General features: G+C 41.9%; 1 protein-coding gene and 1 non-coding gene across 3 annotated transcripts; one reads left to right on the forward strand and one right to left on the reverse strand.

The window, feature by feature from the left end:
* Nucleotides 1–12,879: 12,879 nt before the first annotated feature.
* LOC125517706 (small nucleolar RNA R71) lies at nucleotides 12,880–12,983 on the reverse strand. The gene has a single exon (XR_007287749.1). It is a non-coding gene; the product is annotated as a small nucleolar RNA R71 (small nucleolar RNA).
* Nucleotides 12,893–16,442, forward strand: LOC147964584 (uncharacterized). Of its 2 annotated transcripts, none has more exons than XR_015607733.1 (2): nucleotides 12,893–14,068; nucleotides 15,298–16,442. XR_015607733.1 is itself a non-coding variant. In XM_087527225.1 (2 exons), the coding sequence occupies exons 1-2, from the start codon at nucleotides 13,051–13,053 to the stop codon at nucleotides 13,945–13,947; spliced, it is 798 nt and encodes a 265-aa protein (XP_087383351.1). In that variant the 5' UTR covers nucleotides 12,893–13,050; the 3' UTR covers nucleotides 13,948–16,442. The 2 variants fall into 2 exon arrangements, 1 of the variants encoding a protein (XP_087383351.1); XM_087527225.1 differs by having other exon boundaries at nucleotides 12,893–13,673; nucleotides 13,773–16,442.
* The last annotated feature ends 213 nt before the right edge of the window (nucleotides 16,443–16,655 follow it).

Raw genomic sequence — 16,655 nt, forward strand, 5'->3', positions numbered from 1 at the left:
CACCCGATTATTTGTTTCCGCTGGGACTTATGAGGTATATATCAGATTTACGTTATTTATACATGTGATTGCACTTTGATATATACATTGATGTACTGTGTGTGCCAGCATACCGATCCAGGGATGGCACAGATACATAGAGGCTTGACCGTCTGAGGTCGGGTCGCTACAGATATGGTATCAGAGCACATGTTGACTGTTGGACGTGAACCTAGAAATTAGAAAGCCCTAGGACAGGAAATCTCTAAAACTTTATTTTCAAAAGAATCTATTACTTCTCATCTTTTCTGATTTTATCAAATAACCTCTCTTACTTCAAGTAGTTAGAATATACCCTTTCCCTTTTGACCACACGGAGGATCAACTAAAGCCGCTCCAAGAAGGACAAGATATCGGACAACCGATGACCATTTCGGAGTAAAGAGAATTTCACCATGCATTAGAAGAGTTAAAGCTACAACAGTTGAAGACTCCGAAGACTTGAAGAATCTGAAGAATTATTTGACCTTTAGAAGACCAAACCCATGTTATATACTTACGTTAGATGCAGCGATTTGTGAGCTGTCATTTGTTTGATGTTTTTCCGACAGCCACAAAATAAAACTCATTTCTTCTAAACTATTGTTTGTATTGTGTGTATTCCTCCCCACCTCTCTCTTATCTCACCCTAAAACCCTTGGACCCAGTAGATGATGAATGAAGTTGGACTGGTATTCTCTGGACCGAAAACCCAGCCGGAGGCAAAGCTATGGATTCAGAACATGGAGAATCACTTCGGGAGCAATTTGGTTTCAAGGAAGAATGAAGTATCGTACGCTCTTCAGTACTTTGAAGGAAATGCTGCAACATGGTGGCAGATGCATCAAGCTATACAGGGATGGAATGGAGCAAGGGCTTGGGAAGAATTCAAGAAGACTCTGACAAGATCTCGTCTTATCCGAAAGCACCATGATACCCCAAGAAATAAACCTTATGCCTACAAGATTTGCGGAGAAATAGGACACACCCAGGAGAAACACAAGGATGGATGCCCTCATTGTGAGGAGAAACACCCAGCTGAGGAATGCCCAACTAGTCAGGTGACTTGTTTCTTGTGTGAAGGAACCACCCACTACCCAGCTCAGTGTCACATTTACCCCATGGTGCAACAGACTATTCAGAAGCAGGAAGAAGGAATGACAGAAGCCCTCCGAGAAGTTATGAAAGAACCTGTGATTAAGGAAAGTGTTGAAGACCCTGATGGAGAAAGCCTCAATAGATTTTACTCCAATGCCTGTTATTCATGTGGAGAAGAAGGACATTTTTCACACTATTGCGCCAAGAAAAGAAAAGAGTATCTGGGATACTTCCCGACAGAAGCAGTGGAGTTTGATCCACGGGGAATAGAACGTTCGATCAAAACGAAGAAAACCATGAAGAGAAAACGAAGAAACCCTCAGAACAACCCAATTTCTACAAAGAGGGACAATAGTCATATTACCTGTTTTGAATGTAAGGACGTCGGGCATTATGCCAATGATTGTCTCGAAAGGAAGCAAGGAACTCAAGGAGCAGGCACCATCACCAAGAAGCCTCGAGACATGCCAGAAGTTATTTGTTTTCGCTGCAAGGAAGCAGGACATTTTGCTAAGGATTGTACAAATCATGAGAAAGCTGGAGCTGAGTAGTGGAGATGTTGATACCAGAAATAAGGGTAGTATGGAAAACACTTTTTCATGAGAATGCGGGGTTGAGTTATCTAATAGATTACTCAGAGATGGTAATAATTCATGACTCAATAAAGTTGATATGTCATATGCTGAAAGGCTTTAAGGAGTTGTTATGTTTTATCTTGGAAATTGATATTCTGGGTGAACATGGAAGAAAATGAGTTGTGATGCATAAACTGGATGTTGAAAATTGAGTTTGAAGTTTTGTTTGGATGATATGAATGTGTACACAAGGATATATGTACCTTATTCTGAGCACCATTTTTTTACAACTGCAGATGACGACCCTTTATGAGTCTTTCCTCAAGGGACCGAAAATGATCATGACCCTGACAAGTGATCATGATTACCCAAAAATCCTGAAGGACATGATGAAGCATATTCACCTTGAAGGAGATGCAGTCTACAAAGGCTACCCCTTCATGCAAAAGGGAGTGGAACTTTGGTATGTGGAGGTACACCTCCACCGTATGAAAGGAGTTTGCCCAAAGATGATGGGGCAGTACCTTTTCATCTCACGTGTACCACAAGCAACTTTCTTCGACGCTGTTCGTGAAGCAGCCATGGAAGCCATACGCCAGATCGGAGAAATACTTGAAGCAAGACTCCGTTATACTCAGGAATACCTAAGAGAAGTGCATGCAGAGAAGATGGAGGTGAAGCTCAAGGCCACCACGATGAAACAGAAGATTGAAGATTTCAAGGCGCATGTCGCACAATTCCAGTGGGACTGAAGAATCCTCAAGGAGGAAAAAATTAATAAAGTTGGGAGTAATGCCTGACCATACCAAACCATGTGGGTGGCAGCATTTGTAATAAAGTACTCTTTTTGGAATTTGGATTTACGAAAAATGGTTAAGGATGTAATAAGAGATTTGATATGAAAATAATATGATTTATGGATAAACTAGTGCATTTTTTTCTGGTGTGGTAGTACTCCGTAAAGCCACCGGATCAATGAAGAAAGAAATGTGTTATTCATGACGGTCCATAGAAGGGAGCTGGAACAAATAAATTGGAGTTTTGTATGATCGTCACCACAGGGTATGAAGGAAGAAGTACTATTGGATTTAAAGGAGACGTAATGTTGGAATATGGAATGATAATCCTCAGAAGGATGGGTTAAACTTGTACAAGAGTTGAAGTGGGCCATAACCCACATGCCCAGGAGTTAATAAGAAGCAAGCACACTCTTGTTGAAGGAAGATATTTCGGAAGAAAACTCTGAGTTAATCAGCCGACATTTTTAGGAGGATACGAAAACCCGAGGGTTGTGAAGAAACGCTAGATGTCTCGTTCAGCTTGCAGAAACAATGGATTTATTCGAACTCAGTTTGTCGACAAGAGAAATTATGCAATGCTTGTGAGTATGCCCAAGTGTTAGAATGTGTGATTCGATGTCGGCATATGTAGTAATGGTTCAAGTACGGGATGGATTGGCCCCCATACCGGAGACTTTTTTCATGAACTATCATATGTTGATGGAAAATCAGACAGCCTTGAAAACCCTAGAAGAGTGTCGACACGATAAGCCAAAACCATAGAATGGTAGGATGATTGATCCATGTACCAGGCACCTATTGCCAATCGTAGGATATAGGGTGAGATTCAACCAAACCCATTTTTTCTGTAGGAGAAACCATACATGGTTGACCACCATGAGAATTTCGATAGTTATTTAGTATTGGCGACAGACCAGTCAGCTAAGAAGACCCTATCTTGGAAGAACCTCACCAGGATTGAGAGGACACAAGATTTTGAGAAAAAGGTCATGCCCCTACTAGGAGAGCACCAGTGAAATAGTTATTCCAGGGAATATGAGAAGACCGACACCGTCAACCCAAAGGAATGAGCACATGAGTTTTGGACGGGACCATAACCCTGCTTTTAAGTGTGGTAGCACACTAGACCATTCCAATCAATGGCATTGCTAGAAGACCCCCAAACCCTAACCTTTTCTTGCTAGCCTCTTTGAATCTCGAGGACGAGATTCATTTTAAGTGTGGTAGGTTTGTAACATCCCAAAATTCTAAATTTTGGAATGTTATATTAAATAAATAGTTTTGATTGTTTGTTTGATTGTTGTGTGAATGATTGTGTGAAATTGAGTGGCGTTTGGAAATTTCAGAGGCATTTGAGTTTTGCTTGAATTTGGATTCAAATTGGCATTTGACTTTCAGTTCAAAAATCCCTGACAAATACTTGTTCAAAAGTAAGAGAGGAGTTAAAATGACACTCCAAAAATGTCAGAAGAAAATAATGCCAAAAGTTTGAATTCAAATTTGGTTTTATTTGGAATTTTCCAAAAAAAAATGCTTTTATAAAGTTTTATTTTCTCCTCTGAAAAATAGTTCATCTTTTAGAATTTATTTTTCTGGGAATTTTGATATATATATATGTCCTATACAAAAGTATTTTTATTTTCTCCTTATATATATATATATATATTCTCTTTCTGACTTTATTTAAAAAAAACGCCTTAGCCGGGCGCCAGGCAGCAAGCCCAGCCACCCGGGCCGCAGCCCACTGGCCAGGCGCCAGCTGGCCGCCCACGAAGGACACCACCAGCGCTGCTTCACACGCTCGTTCAATCTCTCTCACGTAACTCCCTCTCTCTCACGTAACTCTCTCTCTCTTCTTTGTTTTTTTCTTTTCACGCTGGGACCCACCTGGTCTTCTTCCTCCTCACGTAATGAAACAGAACCAGAAGATTGCCATGTTGCCCGTGTCCGTGATCTCCGGAATCCGATCCTCGAGGCTGCCCCCTTCCGCACGAAGATGTCCTATAACTAGCTGAGTTACCCCTCGACCGATTTCCCCATACACCTTCGCCCAAACCCTCCCGTATCAACCACAAGAACAAGTTGGATCTCGTCGGAAACTGCGAAGTTCATTGGCCGTTTGCATGTCTGGTAGGTCACCGTTGGCCATCCTCCTTCTGCCTATTGAGATGTTTCATTGCAGAGCATTTGTCTGGCATCTTTTCCTCTCTTCTCATCCACCAAAGTGAGCCACTCGAGCTCGAACGCCGACCCGGAGCTCGTGTAGTTCACCGGAGGAACAAGCTCGCCCCGCTCGATGCCGGCGTTCCTGACGACCAACTCCAACACCCCGCAAAGCCCCACTCCGAGCTGCACCTGACCCACTCCTCCACCGCCGCCGAAGCTTGCCGGAGTCGCCGCACCACGCCGACGCCCCGCCCTTGTACACGCATGCACACTCCCTCGTCTCTGTACTCTTTTCCTTCTCCTGTAGAAAAAAACAGGTTCAATAGATGGTTTATTTTCATTAGATCGGTTTTAGTTATGGTTTTTTTGTAGCGGTTTAGTATGGTTCTGATCAAACCAACGGATCGGTTTTATTCTATAGAAAAATAAACGCACGTGTACGTATTGTTAAGTTTCGCCCGCGCGTTTGGTAGTTACAGATCGCACCCCCGCAAGCCCAATAGCGCCCGTTTTTTTCTGTATTTTCGTTTCTGTTTTAAAACAGAAAAGTTACAGTTTCGTAAATTCTATATCTCCTAGGTTATTTAGAGTTTTTGATTGATTCTTTTTGCTCTAGTCTGAAAATTTCCTCTAGCTTCCGTATAAAATAATTTCGGCCATGTTTGCAGTTTTAAAAATTGTGTTATTTAAGTTTTAGTCAGATTAGTATTTCTGCTATGAAATGAGGTAGAATTAATATTTTTAGGTGATTCTTTTTGCCACTGCTTTGTTTTGACCTTTCCTAGCAGTAGGATTAAATTGGGCATTTATAGATTTTAATAAAATTAGTTTATCACGAAAACAAGCCTGTTTTAGTTTATTTCATTTTGTTGCTGTTTTCTGTTGTTTTTATTACTTTAAATATTGTTTCCGCCTCTGTTTTATTTTATTTCAGATTTGTTTCTATATTACTAGAGGGTGAACTTTTATTTACAGAAAAAAAATGTTTTATTTCTTTTTCTTACTAGTTTTGTTTTAAGCATAATTAGAGTTTTAATTTAGCTTTTTATGTGTTTCCTTTTGCTAGTAAAACTTTATGAAAATACTTTATGTTAACTTAGTTGATTTAAATTTTATTTTCTGTTGAAATTATTAGTTTAGTATTTTCTTTGTTAAGTTTTGCTTAGGACAAAACTATTTTTGTAGTTAAGGCAAAAGGTTTTCCTAGTAGGTTCTTTATAGTTTTCCCCTATTAGTTCTTTCAATGTGCTATTTGTTTTGTGTTCAGTTTTCTTATTGAGTTTTCTTTTGATTGTTAGATTTGGTTGCTAGAATGCTGGCTTATGTGAATGTCATGTTTGTTATTATAGATTTCATCGGAGAGTTGCGAATAGTCCTATGAAGTTAGTTTCGAGAGCATTGTTATCTTCATCAACTTACCAGGCAAGTTCACTTTGACCATGTTTTTCATACCTATGTTTTATTTGCATGTAGTAGCACCTTTTCAATAATCCCGCCAGTAGTGATATTGATTTCTTGTAGTTGAGTAGAATGCATGAGGTGGGAACCCATCTCCCTGTTATCAAGCCCGTGACGTTATATAGTTTTAATGCTACGCTATAGTAGACGGGGCTTGGTATGAGTGCATGAGTACATCAATGGCGGCAACTTCATGATGGCACCGGCAAGGACTGCATCTTCAGGACTGCTCAAGATTTCGAGACTCGAGACAAGAATTCAATACACACTACTGGGTGAAGGACGGTTGACGGGCACCCTGGAGAAACCAGTGGTTGGCTGGGATGCATGGAGAAGCGCCATGACATCTTGCGGAAAGCTTCACCCAGACTCAAAGAGATGGAAGAATACTTCATGCATGGAAGCTTACCTGTGCAACCGCAAGTCACTATGGGCTCTGGCTTGGTTGACCTTAGTTGTGACTCTGGCTGGGACGGTGCTAGCAGATGTAGAACTACGGTAGGATTGGATGAGCACCGGACAGTGGTCAGAGGAACTCTTCGGAAGACCATGTTTCGGTCATCTTGTTCTCAAACACCCTGAAGTGCGAGAATGTAAAGAGAGGGATTGAATCTTGCGGGTAAAGTGTACAAACCTCTGCAGAGGGTTAAAACCTAATCGATTAGCCGTGTCCCCGGTTACGGACAATTTGAGCCTCTGGACTTGGATCTATCTCGGAACTCTCAACACCAGACTGATAATTTAATTGTGGGCAACTTATGATGATTTGGGTATGAGACATTGGTTGGCGGAACCATGTCATGACAGAAAACTCCGTAGTACAGACTCCTGATATTCCTTTGTTGTAGGGAAAATAAAACCAGCTTTTACGCAAAAACATCAGACATAGAGCCACAAAGCCATATTGCATATAGAATAGTTTTATCATCTACTTTCCTCATATTGTGATCTTGCCAGTACATTCAATGTACTGACCTACATGGCTGCAACGTCTCATGTTGCAGATATGTTCCTTCCGACTAGTAAGACTACGGTACAGGGTTACGGTCTACTATCAACCTGCCGATGGTGTTGATGGGACTCCACACCCGATTATTTGTTTCCGCTGAGACTTATGAGGTATATATCAGTTTTATGTTATTTATACATGTGATTGCACTTTGATATATACCTTGATGTACTGTGTGTGCCAGCATACCGATCCAGGGATGGCACAGATACACAGAGTCTTGACCGTCTGAGGTCGGGTCGCTACACGCCGCCGCCTCTGCAGCGCCGCCGCCGCCCACGCACCCCGCCGCCGCCTTTGCCGCCCCGCCACTGCCCGCGCACCCTGCCGCCGCAGCCCCGCCTCACGGGAGCCTCGCCGGAGGTATACGCCTCACTGCCGTTTGGTTTTAGAAAAACGATCCATTTTTTTTAAGAAACCCTAGTTCATTTTTTAGTTCGTTTTAACAAACGGCTTTCGCTAGTTAGCCGCAGATAACGAACGTTCGTTCATTAGCCTGTTTGTCAGTTTTTTTTTCTTGGATTTTTTTGCGATTATTTTTCAATCGCGATTTCTGATCCGATTTTGATTTCAGTTTATCTTTTCGCTCGTTTATCGGAATCAGGCGGTTCAAGTGCCTAAGTCTTCGTCTCGAAACCCTCTTTCTGTTTAATCAACTTGAACAAGGTTTTGGTACTGTAAAATTTGACCTTAGTCCAGATTAGTAAACGGATCTTGTTTCTTTCGCAATTTTAGTTTTGTTGCTCCATCTGATTTGATTCTTTTCGCAAACCGGAGTTCTTAAGTTGAACTTTCTGGTTAGATCTTCTTATTTGACATTTACCCATGTTTCCTTGCTTGATTGCTTATGTATGCTATTGTTTGTTTGCGATAGAACACCCGGTGTGCGAAGCGTGCTACTACGAGTCCCTAGGTTTTGCGGATCATCAGCAAGGCAAGTAACACATTGATCATATTCCTTCCATACCCAGTTTTTATGCATTAGCTCCAATCCTCAAACATTGCATGATTAGGATGTGATTAAATTGTGGGTTGGGAACTAGTCGATGAGGTAGAACCTATTTCCCTGTTATTATCAAACCCTTGGGAGTTACTTCTACGTAATGCTTATATTGCTATGCTATGCTCGTAGACTTGGTTTGGGCGAGTGGATCCATGACAGATGTGAGATTATTAATTAATGGTTCAACTTAAGGTGGCAACTTAAATACACATCTGGGTGGATTATTTGTTGGGCACCTGGGGAATCCAGTGTTGTCCTAGGATATCCCGGAGTACCCGTGTGATAATCCTAAGGTCCGCCTCCCAGGCTCAAAGGGAACTGAGATATTTTCATGCTAGAAACTTCTGTGTCCAGCCACAAGCTATTATGGGCTCTAGCATAGTTGAGTAAGTCGCGTGAAGCTCCCGAAGAGGTGGATCAACAGGTAGAGGGATGTAGGTTGGTATGGTCTGCCCGGAGTAAGGAGTTAATGCTTCTGAAAGACTGTGTCTCGGTCATCCGTTTCTCAAACACCATGTAGTGCGAGAAATCCAACGGAGGAGATCGAGTCTTGTGGGGAAAAGTGCGCAAACCTCTGCAGAGTGTGTAAACTAATCATGGTTAGCCGTGTCCCTGGTTATGGACATCTTGAGTATCTAGTACTTGGAGTATCCTAAGTATCTCATCACTCTAAATTAATATTGTTGGGTTGATAATCACTTAAATTGGGATTGAGTTGGAGGAACCTTCTCAATGATGTTTCAACTACCATGATAGTTAAATTAATTTATTCCTTTGTTGTAGGGAAAAATTGGCTTTTCGCAAAAACTATAACCATAGAGCTTTCCACCAGCCAAATATGCATGTAGTGATAGCATTATTCTATTCTTGCTCTACTGTGTTATTTTGCCGCATATTCCATGTGCTGACCCGTTTTCGGGCTGCAACGTATTATGTTGCAGACTTTCCAGACGAGGAGTAAGGTTCGTTAGCTCGTTGCCGTGCAGCTCAGCTATGCCGTTGGAGTTGATGGATTCACTTTATCTTCCAAGCCTTCCGTTGTTATCGTATTAGATGGCCTTAAGCCATATTTATTGTAATAATTTCTCTTTTGAGACATTCGATGTAATAAGTGTGTGATTGCTACTCTGTTATAAATCCTCGAGTACTGTGTGTGTCAACATTACCGACCCAGGGATGACACTGAAGCACAGAGACTTGACCATTTGAGGTCGGGTCGCTACAACATATCCTTTGACAAATTCTATATATCAAATTTCATTTGGTATCAAATTTCATGATTGACATTTCAGATACACAAGTGGTCTTCCTTGCAAAACTAACCCATGTAGGTAGATGAACTCACTTTCAAGTGGTGCTCCCAACTCTTGATGAGCTACATCAACCTTGAGCAACCCACACAAGTTCAACTACATGAAGAAGATCAGCACTACCACCCAAGGTATGCCATTCCATCTTAGAGAAGCTTTACCCCAAGGTATGGGTCAAAGCAGCTCAACAAGACGTGAATACATCAAATGCTTCAACGAAAAATGGTAACCCCATTTTGAGCTTAAACGATGAGTATGACTTATGATCAAGTGTTCTCACTTGACTCCTTAGTCAATATACTCTAACATGGGTGACTTTGTCACCACCCATTTCTAGATGAAGTTCTCTAGTGTTTCTCTGAGTTTTTGCATTTGTCCTTTGCATATTTATTCCCCTTCTTCTATCATATTCATTGCAAATCCTTCAGTTAATTCCTTGTAAATCCTTGAGAGATCTTATTTGCCTAGTGAGCTGAGGTGACAAGTGTTCTCTCGGTGTTGAACTCGGTCATACCGATATATTGTTTTCGGTCAAACCGAACCAATTCGGTACCACCGAAGACTACAACTCGGTATCACCGATTTCACTGCAGAGAAGACAATTTGCCACTTGTTCCTGCACTTTTGTTCCAGCTCCACTCGATGATTCTTGTCCTCTACCAGCATCACAATCTATAAGCTGCTTTGCTCTGTGACTCAAGGACCAAACCTATTTTGACTCACACTCCAGAAGATCCCTTCTTCGAAATTGATGTCAAAGGGGAGAGAGATCACATCAAAGCTTATTCTCTTCAAAGGGAGAGAGGGAGAGAAAAAAAGGGAGAGAGAGGTAATCACATCAAAGGCCCCGGATGCTTGGTGTTCAAGAGGAGAGAAGTCACATGTCTTTAAGAGGGGAAAGACATGTCTATGTTATGTTTATCTTTATGATCTGTTTTGCTCTGATTTTGCTTCCCTATGTTCTCTCATTATCCAATACAAGATTCAGAGGGAGAAAGACTGCCAGGGAAGGAAATCATTGAATTCATTTCATATATTTACCTTTTTGGGACATGTCTATATACAATTGAGTACCTAGTATTCACCCTCTACATGTCATCCCGATCTTGGTACTCTTGTGGTTTGTTGTTCTGCTATGCTTAGTAGATGTATGTGTGTTATCTAACCTTGTTTACCCAGGTTCATCTCTTTCGAAGCCAGCTCAAGACCACAAGGTAATTATATGCATCACTGATAAGCATATTTCATATACATAATTTGATGCTCAAATATACCATTAACTGAGATATATCCATCCATTCTTGCTAACAATTGTTGAATATTTGAATGATAATCATAAAAGGGAATGTTGACTAGTGAATTGTCTATTTTGCAGCAAAGTGCGCAAAGGCACTATAAACTACAAGTTTCTATCCATGTGGCAATCGAGATGAGCATATGAAAGAAGAGAAGGAAGAGGGACTTGAGTGTGATGAATATTGAAGCTTCAAGGGCAAGAAAGAAAGAGTGGAGGGATCAACTTGTGAAGTAGGTAGAGAAGTAGAAGGGCCGAAGTGCAAAAGTGCAGATCTGAGGAGAGGATCAAAATCCCTAGCATGCCTCAATTTTGGATCGGGCCTGGCACACATCTCTCTCCCTCACACCTCCATCTCCATCTCCGGCTGCCGCCGCGGTCAGGCCAGCGTGCCGGCGTGCCACTGCATCTCCATCCACCCATCCACCAACGCATCCACCAGCACCACCATCTCCAACCACCCCACACCATCCATCTCCAACCTCCAGCACCACCAAGCCTCCACCGCACCTCAACCTCACGCTCGCGCGCCCGACTAGACGAGGCGTTTGATGCCCCGTGTGACTCCCACTGCACCGACCTCCTTGTTGCTCGCTGCTCTTCCCTTACCTCGATGTTGCTCTTCTCCTTCTCCTTACCTTGTTGCTGCACTTCTCCTTCTCCTTACCTCGTTGCTGCACTTCTCCTTCTCCTTACCTTGTCGCTGCACTTCTCCTTCTCCTAACCTTGCTGTTGTGCATCTCTGAACCGTCACCACGCTGCTGCTTCCCCTCTCACGCCCCTGCTACTGCTCCTTCTCTGAATCCCGTACTGCTGCTGCTCCTCTCTCCATCCCCACACTGCTGATGTCCCCTTTTCTTGATGTTGTTCCTTTATGAAGAAAATGGCATGCTGTTGTTCTGAACTCTGGACTCTCACTGCTGCTGTTCCTTTCCTTCACTCTATTTCTCCACATTCTCAAGTAATTTTGGTGTACTATGATTGTGTGATGATGCGATATGTTCAGTCGAGAGACACCTTGTTGTTCGTGCTTATTTGTAGCTCGATGTGAAACTAGTACTGTTATGTGTTTGTGCTCAATAGTTAAATTGATCACCTATGTACTACTTGCTATAGAAACTTGCTACATTTTATAGTCCTTGTATCAGTTATGTACCTGTGATATATAAATGTGTGTGTGTGTTCGATTGTCATATATTCTCACTTCTTCCCACTGTTATATGTTTGATGGTTATATATTTTCATGTCCTATTGATTCCCTTTTGTCATTGATGTTTGTCTATGTTAGTGTTTTAATTTACCGAGCATTACAAAAATACCAAAAAGATTGTTGAAGATAATCTGAACCTCTCTTTGGTTCTTTGTCATTTCCTTTGTTGATGATCCTTGTTAGATTTAGGTTTATTTCCTGTCTTCGTCACGCAATATCATGTTACCTAGCTTTAGCCGAGCGTAGCCGTTGATCGCCTAGTCCCTGTGGAGAACACGACATCCGCAGTTTGAGCATGAAAACCCCACTGTACATACAATCGATCATTTTGGCGCCGTTGCCGGGGACCAGCGTCGAGCGATTATGTTAGGATATAGACTAGGTTTACTTTAGTTCCTTGTTTAATTCGTCGTGTATTTCATTTTTAGTGTTTCTTTTATACTTTTCCCATTGTTGCCTCGGCTTATTAGGATACTAACCTTTTGACTAGTGTTTACTATTTATGAGCGTGCGTAGGAAATCTGAACTATTTACAGGCTGATTGATAATTACACTTGGTTGAGATATGGCGATGCTTCGTGATGTTTGGATGCCAAGTAACCAATGCTATTTCACAGGGCCACTTTGGCCATCTTTTGAGGTGGAAAATTTTGAGCTAAAGCCTGGTATTATTGCTTTGGTTCAACAACATCAGTTTGGAGGATTGCCTACTAAAGACCCTTATGAGCAGTTGCTCTGAGTCATGGAGTATTCAGATACAGTAAAGTACCATGGAGTTCCTCAAGATGTTATCAAGTGCATGCTGTTCACATTCTCTCTCCGAGATGATGCTCGTGCTTGGTATCGATCCTTGCCATCAAGATCATACAGTTGGAATGAGATATCACAAGCATTCTTGGATAAATATTTCCCACTACCCACTACACAAGTAGTCCGCGATCCGAGATGAGATCTTCAACTTCGTCTAGCATGAAGGCGAGAGTTTGTATGATGCTTGGGAGAGGTACAAAGCCTTATTTAGGAGATGTCCTAATCATGGGCTCGAGAGGTGGTTAGAGCTGCAGATATTCTATGGAGGATTGACTTTGGACACTCGAGCTTACGTCGATATGGCAGCGGGTGGAGCTATTACAAACAAGACACTTGATGATGCTTTTCTGCTGATTGAGAACATAGCCTTCCACCAACTTCAGTGGTACAATGAGAAGGCCACCTCTGGCCCAGTTGCTTGCTTGCAACAAATCACTTCATCTCAGCAAGAATCTCTTACACAAAAGCCGAAACCAGTTTCTCCGTGTGACAATATTGAGCTTTCATGGATTATCTTTGATGATGATGACACCATCCTAGTTGATGCACACATTTCAGATCATATGGATACTAGCATCCGAGATTCAGTTTTGCATTGTGATAATTCTTCTGTGGATGAACCAGAGCTACAGTTAGTTACTTTTGATATTGAGGAGAGATCTTTAGTTGATATTGATCATGTGCTGCTAGAGCCACATATGGAAAAGTTCACCTTCGATGATGTTAGCCGCATTGATTCCTCAACACTTGAGCCTGAGATGGGGAGCTTCATGGTTGATTATGGTGAGGTGGATTCAGATGTCAAGGATCCAAGCTCTATTATTTCACTTGTTGACACGAGTCCGGTGGAAATTTCTACTACCACACCTCACTTGGTATCTTCAATTGAGGTAGTCCTGAAGCTTCTTCCTAACTATCTCAGGTATGATCGCAACTTTCTCAACAAGATATGCCATATCATGGATACTGCCTATGCACCATGCGATTTGTTGATGATATCTATTTATCATATGCTCAATAGATATGCTTATGTGATAGGATACTCTATTGATGACTTAGAGGGCATTGTCCCTATCACTTGTATTGGCTTGTCTGTTGAGTTTTCTTTCAGGTTTACGCATGTATACCATTCATTGCGAGCTGACCAAGTTCGAGATGACATCCCATGGGATCCTGGTGGATTCACGGCATGGTGATGAGGAGAAGCAATGGGCACACGCGAAGAAGAGTGAAGATGGAGCAGACTTGAGGATAGAGAAGCAAAAACAGAAGAGCTGCAGTTTAGAGGGTGTCGAGCGAGTGCCACATCAAAGCCCGGTGAGATGTTTCATGACCCCAATCTTAATATATCATCCATTGATACATGCTGAAATCATTTGATATTTGGGTTGCTTGAGCCATTTCTTAAATGTTGTCCCACTGAATTTTATCTTTGACATATGGTGCTTGATGTGAATATGTGAACTGATTTCTGAATGCCTTGTAAACTAGTGATCTATACAATGATTACTTTGCTGAAATTAGTGAGAACTATTAGTTTTGAGTGCTCAAATCCCTAGTGCACTAGTACACTTAATCATTTTCTGCATTTGCCTTGATACACCTAGATCACTATGTTCAGATGATGTATTTGTGCCAAGTGTGTTCCCATTTAGAGCAATCACTTTATCACTATGGACTAGCATGCTATGCTCCCTGGATCGGTAGCATGTGAACCAGACATGGTTGAGTGATGATTCTTGTTTTTGTTCAAAAAAATTATATCTTATAATGAATAATAAGTCTGACTACCTACAGTGGCATGTCATGTTCCCTGGATCGGTGGCATGTGAAATCGGGTTAGCTTGGGTAGTAATTAATAAATAAATATGTAATTGTCGAACCAGGTGTATACCATGTTCTCTGGATCGGTGGTATGTTCCTTTGGGGAGACATATTTTTTTTAATAATAATTGGTTGAGCCAGGTGTATACCATGTTCTCGGGATCAGTGGTATGTTCCTTCAGTGAGAATAATAAAATAATATGTGTGTTTCTTTCAAATTCAATAAGTGGTTCAACCACAATGTTATATCTCTATAAATAAGTGATTTGATCACAAGATTTAATTCCAGTTCATTTTGTTCTCAGGATCATGCTCTCTTTAGGAACCATTTGGCACAGTCATCACTTAAACTTGTTGATCCTCTTTTATCATTGTAAAAGTTTAAAATGACCATGCTTACTAGTATCCTACTGCTTTGTAGCACTCTTAACCATTGATTTTCACTAGCAAAGTTCAAAGCATGCTTTGTTTGGAGATCTACTTCACTTGGCATTCTCTAGTCAGCTCACTGTTCACAATCTTGCTCTTGTCATATTCCTTTGCTTGAGGACAAGCAAAGATTTAAGTGTGGGGGAACTTGATAAGCATATTTCATATACATAATTTGATGCTCAAATATACCATTAACTGAGATATATCCATCCATTCCTGCTAAGAATTGTTGAATATTTGAATGATAACCATAAAAGGGAATGTTGACTAGTGAATTGTCTATTTTGCAGCAAAGTGCGCAAAGGCACTATAAACTACAAGTTTCTATCCATGTGGCAATCGAGATGAGCATATAAAAGAAGAGAAGGAAGAGGGACTTGAGTGTGATGAATATTAAAGCTTCAAGGGCAAGAAAGAAAGAGTGGAGGGATCAACTTGTGAAGTAGGCAGAGAAGTAGAAGGGCCGAAGTGCAAAAGTGGAGATCTGAGGAGAGGATCAAAATCCCTAGCATTCCTCAATTTTGGATAGGGCCTAGGACACATCTCTCTCCCTCACACCTCCTTCTCCATATCGAGCCGCCGCCGCGGTCAGGCCGGCATGGCAGCGCGCCACTGCATCTCCATCCACCCATACACCAACGCATCCACCAGTGCCACCATCTCCAACCACCCCGCACCATCCATCTCCAACCTCCAGCGCCACCGCGCCTCCACCACGCCTCAACCCCACGCTCGCGCGCCTGACTAGACGAGGTGTCTGATGCCCCGCACGACTCCCACTACGCCGACCTCCCTGCTGCTCGCTGCTCTTCCCTTACCTCGTTGTTGATCTTCTCCTTCTCCTTACCTCGTTGTTGCACTTCTCCTTCTCCTTACCTCGTTGCTGCACTTCTTCTTCTCCTTACCTTGCCGCTGCGCTGCTCCTTCTCCTAACCTTGCTGCTGTGCATCTCTGAACCCTCACCACGCTGCTGCTTCCCCTCTCACACCCCTGCTACTGCTCCTTCTCTGAATCCCGTAATGCTGCCGCCCCTCTCTCCATCCCCATGCTGCTGCTGTCCCCTTTTCTTGCTGCTGTTCCTTTCTGAAGAAAATGATCCGCTGCTGTTCTGAACTTGTTGCTGTTCTGAACTCTGGACTCTCACTGCTGATGTTCCTTTACTTCACTCTGTTTCTCTACATTCTCAAGTAATTTTGGTGTACTATGATTGTGTGATGATGCGATATGTTCAGTCCAGAGACACGTTGTTGTTCTTGCTTATTTGTAGCTCGATGTGAAACTAGTACTGTTATGTGTTTGTGCTCACTAGTTAAATTGATCACCTATGTACTACTTGCTGTAGAAACTTGCTACATTTTATAGTCCTTGTATCAGCTATGTACCTGTGATATATAAATGTGTGTGCGTGTGTTCGATTGTCATATATTCTCACTTATTCCCACTGTTATATGTTTGATGGTTATATATTTTCATGTCCTGTTGATTCCCTTTTGTCATTGATGTTTGTCTATGTTAGTGTTTTAATTTCTCAAGCATTACGAAAATACCAAAAAGATTGTTGAAGATAATCTGAACCTCCCTTTGCTTCTTTGTCATTTCCTTTGTTGATGATCCTTGTTAGAGTTAGGTTTATTTCCTGTCTTCGTCA

The sequence above is a fragment of the Triticum urartu genome, chromosome 6A, assembly GCF_056163025.1.
Source record: "Triticum urartu cultivar PI428250 chromosome 6A, HENAU_Tu73, whole genome shotgun sequence".
In the NCBI taxonomy this organism is placed as follows: Eukaryota; Viridiplantae; Streptophyta; class Magnoliopsida; order Poales; family Poaceae; genus Triticum; species Triticum urartu.

What these genes read in the sequence shown, in the direction of transcription:
- LOC147964584 (XM_087527225.1), top strand. Translation starts at nt 13,051, where the DNA reads ATGGCAGCGGGTGGAGCTATTACAAACAAGACACTTGATGATGCTTTT. An exon ending in CTTCTTCCTAACTATCTCAG is followed by an intron (nt 13,674 to 13,772) that starts GTATGATCGCAA and finishes TATGCTCAATAG; the next exon opens with ATATGCTTATGTGATAGGAT.